The following is a 5,859-nucleotide window of genomic DNA, read 5'->3' as shown; positions in this document are numbered from 1 at the left end:
TTAAGTGAAGCATTGCTATATCCTTGGTTTTCCCAATTGATGACAAATATTTACTCCCTCTTTAATCAGATGATGTGTAAACCAACCCATTGGCCCCAGTGTTATCTAATGCTAGTATTGACATTAACAAAGATATGGTTGCGCCTTCAGAGGAGAGGAACCAAATGAGTTATTTTTAAGGAGTCAGCATATTCTTATTCTCATGCATTAGAGGTCGGAACAAAGCTCAGTGGGCTGCAGCAACAGAGAAAAGTGGGCAGACCCAGGACTTTGAGTGACGGGCCCAGTAAAATATATCGGTGAGGAAGTTCTGGTAGGGTGGGCCTTTTGCCAGAGCGGCGCGTTGGAGCGGGTGAATGGATGACGTCGGGAGACTGGCGCCAGGCTGTCTGGGACGGGCGCGTTAGATCAACACAGCTGGGGTGGAATAGGACACACAGCTGGCGCGAGGGTACATTCCTCCACAAAACAGGATTGTGAGAAAAGGGAAAATAAGACCAAATAGGAACAGAGGGGACACGGTTTGACAAAAAAAAAATGCAGGGGTTAAAAAGAAAGAGAAGAATATAGAACTTATTTTGAGTTAGTGTTCATCCCGAAGTTTATTCACAACAACATAGCCCGAATGTTGTTCTTCTCTGTCATGGTTAACTGCAGATTTCACATTTGTTTGGATTTCGTTTTTTTTTTTTATCTTTATTTTATTTGACATTAAAAATATCAAAGAAGATTAATTGATAGTGGTATAGACAATGTCCAGCTAGGCCTACACAACAGATAGTGTATTATACTGAAACAATGATAATAATATGATTAGCTAATAATAACAAATGCATAACTGTTATTCACAATGAAGGGAGTTTGAACTTTCAAGAACTCATGTAAGGCATTCAACTGTTTGGATGAGTTATCTAGGCTTATTGAATCTGTTGCTGATGAAATGACTGTTGTATCCTTATCCTCCTAGCCTACATCTTTTGGATGAAGAAATGTGAAAACCATTCACTTTTTAAACGGCTTATAATTATAGGATTTTCAAGGCTTGACAAGTCTTAAAATCATGTGATGCCAAAAGAGGTGGAAAAATAATTCCTGACGCCAGGATGTCTGCAAAGTCATGAGAGGAACGCATTGGCGTTAAAGCCGTAACGGTAACGCGTGGCTTCAATTTGATAAAGGAAGAAGATCCAGAGAGTAAGCCTACATTTGTCTTGGCACAGGCACAATCTGTCAGTGAGCAAAACAGCCATATTTGGGTCTATTAACCAAGTAGAATGTGTCTTGTTGGATAGTTTATGTATTCAGTGCTCACCAAAATTATGTTTTGTTGATTATAGACTATTACCTGAAATGAGGAGTGTAATTGCCGATAGGATTGACTAGCATTATTGCTTGAATTTCTCATTCCTTCTGCCCCCCCCCCCCCCCCCTACCTCGCCCCCGTAGGTGACGTTTGAACAGCCAATCATAAACCCCAAGCTCCTCAGAACAACCAGGAAGTCTCCACACTGGCTAATCAGAGCACGAGGGTGTATTTATTTGTGAGAATGGGCGGCGACTGACTGACAAGGGTGTATAAAGCCACCCTCACACCAACACCGAAGTACAGTAGCTGGTTGTTGCCTTAGCCTCTCACCTTAGCCTCTCACTTTTCACATTGAATTAACTAATTGTAGGCTACTTTAAAAACATGAAAGCCATCAGTCCTATGAGATCTGTCAGAAGCTGCTACGAAGCTGTCCGCTGCATTTCGGAGCAGAGCCTCTCCATCACCCGGAATAAGCCATCTATGGAGGAACCCGTGGGCGCGTTGTGCGATATGAATGACTGCTACTCCAAACTGAAGGAGCTGGTACCGAGCATCCCACAGAACAAGTCCGTCAGCCAAGTGGAAATTCTGCAACACGTCATCGACTACATATTCGACCTACAAATCGCGCTGGAAGACGAGTCTTCAGCGACAACCACGCCTGATTTGGTGCTGTCACTAAAGGTGAGGATGGTTACCCGCTCCCGCCCCCGTTATGTTGGATTTATTGCATTGTCTCATAGTTTCCGTTGTATCAAATTGACGCGTACGTAAAGGAAAACGTAGCTTTTATTTTTGCTGTGTTAACATATGAACAATAGCCTATGTGATGTTGGAAAGCATTTATGTTAACTGTTACATTGTTACATGATGCACGATCAAAAATATAACCAAATATCAGTGCAGCCCTCGACTGTTATGTCGTTGCATTACATGTAACCATAAATACATCTACTGCACGCGTCCTTGTTTATGTCTTGCTGTCAGTGAGGCTAATAATTTCGGTGTTAGCGGCTATAATATTTCTCTTCTTTTTTTCCCCACGAAGAATGCAGACCTTGCACGCAATTTCTCCCAAGAAGATGGACGGTTGTGCCGTTAAAGAGGAGGCATAGGCCTATAACGTCCATAAATGGTATGTAGCCAATCTATAGTCATCTATGCTTGTGTTATTACTGTTGCATTACATGTATCCAATATAATAACCGACTTGCTGTGACGTGGCTGGCAATGGCAATGAACTGCTTCAATGAAACTGTGTCAACAAACTGCATACCTCTAAAAAAAAAAAATGATGTAGCCTTATTTTCTAAGATGATTCATAGCAATAAATAGCAATGTCAGGCACTGTTACTGGAAATGAAGGGGGCATTGATATGCAGGGAAATAGTCTAGTCCCCTTTCCTCTCTTATCTCCCACTCACCATGGTTGCCAATTAGCCAAGCCAGTGAATGTGTGGTGGATTCATTGCTATCAGCCTGGGGTTGGTGAATGTGTGGTGGATTCATTGCTATCAGCCTGGGGTTAGTGAAAGTTCCACACCAGGCGCCAGTCTGTCTGTTCCACCTCCAAGGCGGAGGGAGTGTGAGAGAGGCAGAGAGAGAACACTGTCCTGACTTAACTTTGTCTTCCCTTTCTCTCTGTGTGCAGGTGCAGAGAAACACATCTCCACTTCACTCAGGGCAAGAGGACAATAGGGCCAGAAAGATGGTCTGGGATAGATATTTAGAGTGGGAGAGAAGAGGCCTCTTTAGTTCTCAGATCTGGGCAAGAGAACAAGAGGGCCAGAAAGAAGGTCTGGGATAGGTATTTAGAGTGGGAGAAAAGAGGACTCTTTAGTTCTCAGATGCATGGATGGATCACCCTCTTGTTTTCTGTCCTCTTGTCACCAGAAGTGACATAAACAACACACCAAAGCAGAAAAAGATTTGAATGGGCTCTCTCTCTGCCTCTGTCCCTCTCTCGCTCTGTCCCTCTCTCGCTCTGTCCCTCTCTCTGTCTCTGTCCCTCTGTCTCTCTCTCTCTCTGCCTCTGTCCCTCTCTCTCTCTGTCTCTGTCTCTCTCTCTCTCTGCCTCTGTCCCTCCCTCTCTCTCTCTCTCTCTCTCTCTCTGTCCCTCTCTCTCTCTCTCTGTCCCTCTCTCTGTCTCTGTCCCTCTCTGTCTCTCTCTCTCTCTCTCTGTCCTTCTCTCTCTGTCTCTCTCTCTCTCTCTGTCTCTCTCTCTCTCTCTCTCTGTCTCTCTCTGTCTCTGTCCCTCTCAGTTGGGGTTTTGTATCCCTCTGAATGTATCGATACATCAAGCTTTGTTGATTTATCTTTTTGTGTTTACATTCCAAACCAAACCTTTTAGATTTACCTTCCAATATTTTGTTACACCTCCCCCATCCTTCCTCCCTTCCCTCCTCTCCTAGCCAGTCCTAAAACCCTATCACTTAATTCTCTCTTCATATCCTCTGTTATCTTATAATTTGAAGGTTTTCGCAACTTGGTCAAATTGTGTAAAGATCTATTTTGGTCACTGTGAACTGTGAAGGAGATGGGTTAAATGAATGTGGTCTTGTGCGGGGCTCCTTGGTTAGAATCACAACTCTGTAATAGAGTTGATTGTAAATGTTTGTAGGGATTGTTTATTTCTACGGACAATGTCAAATAATTGCTGAGTTTTATAAACTTTTTCTTTTTTAAATCAAAGTCTGGGTTGTATGTACGTTCTTATGTAATAAAATGACAAAATGTTGTGAACGTTCTGTGAAGTGCTGTAGCTTTTTTTTCTTTGTTTAACTTTAGGTTTGGGCGTCCCAAATGGCACCCTATTCCCTTTATAGTGCACTACTTATGGCCATAGTAGTGCTCGATATAGGGAATAGGGTGCTGTTCGGGATGCATATATTTATATAGCTAAGTATGGTAGATGATTGGCTTGAGGTTCTCTTATGATTGAATGACATACTTTGATATGACAGGATGTACCTGTATTAAATAGAAGATTGAGGTCTTGTGGTTGGAAATCAAATGACGGGGTGTTTCCTGTATCTCTCTTCAGTTTTTCCATGAGCCGTAACATAAGCAGCAATCTCTATGTGGTAACGATGATGCTATTCAGAGGAGTTGACACCTAGTTGCAAATTACACTACTTGTATGATATAATATACTCTTATTATATCTAATCAGCCCAACTGAATACATCACAACAGGTCAGACTGCCTATAGCTGTGTTTGTAGCCTAATCCATTTTCACCCATCCTGCCACAGTCAATAGCTTTGTCACAATGAATCTCGATGTCAGACCTTAAATGCTTCGCATTTCTGGAGACTAATATATCCATGTTTTTTTTTGTTGATTTGTGATATAGGTAAATTATTACTTCTAGGTAGTCAATCTAGCAATCTATCTATACAGTATGGTACGGAACCATGACATAGATCCAGTCCAGACACCATGCACTCTGATGCACCGAACTAGTTCCCCCCAAAAATGGACAATGCTGCCACCTAGTGGTTTTCAGTTCAAGTGGCTTTATTGGCATGGGAACACATGTTAACATTGCCAAAGCAAGTGAAGTAGATAATAAACAAAAGTGAAATAAACAAAACATTTTTACAGGAAACATTACACTCACAGAAGTTCCAAAAAGCCAAAAATATTATGTCTATATACACTGTTGTAACAATGTGCAAATATAAGTTTAAAAAAAAGGGAAAATAAAGAAACATAAATATGGGTTGTATTTCCTATGGTGTTTGTTCTTCACTGGTTGACCTTTTCTTGTGGCAACAGGTCATAAATCTTGCTGCTGTGATGGCACACTGTGGTATTTCACTCAGTAGATATGGGAGTTTATCAAAATTGGGTTTGTTTTCGAATTCTTTGTGGATCTGTGTAATCTGAGGGAAATATGTGTCTCTAATATGGTCATACATTGGGCAGGAGGTTAGGAAGTGCAGCTCAGTTTCCACCTCATTTTGTGGGCAGTGAGCACATAGCCTGTCTTCTCTTGAGAGCCATGTCTGCCTACGGCGGCCTTTCTCAATAGCAAGGCTTTTCTCACTGAGTCTGTACATAGTCAAAGCTTTCCTTAAGTTCGGATCAGTCACAGTGGTCAGGTATTCTGCCACTGTGTACTCTCTGTTTAGGGCCAAATAGCATTCTAGTTTGCTCAGTTGTTTGTTAATTCTTTCCAATGTGTCCAGTAATTATCTAATGATCCTTTTGTTTTCTCATGATTTGGTTGGGTCTAATTGTGTTGATGTCCTGTGGCTCTGTGGAGTGTGTTTGTGTTTGTGAACAGAGCCCCAGGACCAGCTTGCTTAGGAGACTCTTCTCCAGGTCCAACTCTCTGTAGATGATGGCTTTGTTATGGAAGGTTTGGGAATCGCTTCCTATTAGGTGGTTGTAGGATTTAACAGTTTTTTTCTGGATTTTGACAGTTAGCGGGTATTGGCCTAATTCTGTTCTGATACTATAGAACCTGAGAGAGGACCTCATTTACAAGCTCATTTACAAACATTGGAATGTCTGTCATGGTGGGGGTGTTACCAGTCCCTCTAC

The 5,859-nt window shown here is 42.0% G+C and overlaps 1 protein-coding gene across 1 annotated transcript; it reads left to right on the top strand.

Moving 5' to 3' along the window:
• The first annotated feature begins 1,594 nt into the window (after positions 1-1,594).
• On the top strand, positions 1,595-3,351 carry LOC120060165 (DNA-binding protein inhibitor ID-3-A-like). The gene is made up of 3 exons (XM_039009287.1): positions 1,595-1,993; positions 2,358-2,444; positions 2,961-3,351. The coding sequence occupies exons 1-2, from the start codon at positions 1,691-1,693 to the stop codon at positions 2,409-2,411; spliced, it is 357 nt and encodes a 118-aa protein (XP_038865215.1). The 5' UTR covers positions 1,595-1,690; the 3' UTR covers positions 2,412-2,444; positions 2,961-3,351.
• Positions 3,352-5,859: the final 2,508 nt, after the last annotated feature.

Source organism: Salvelinus namaycush, chromosome 15, assembly GCF_016432855.1.
Source record: "Salvelinus namaycush isolate Seneca chromosome 15, SaNama_1.0, whole genome shotgun sequence".
Classification (NCBI taxonomy): Eukaryota; Metazoa; Chordata; class Actinopteri; order Salmoniformes; family Salmonidae; genus Salvelinus; species Salvelinus namaycush.
This window is presented reverse-complemented; position numbering and strand designations above follow the sequence as displayed.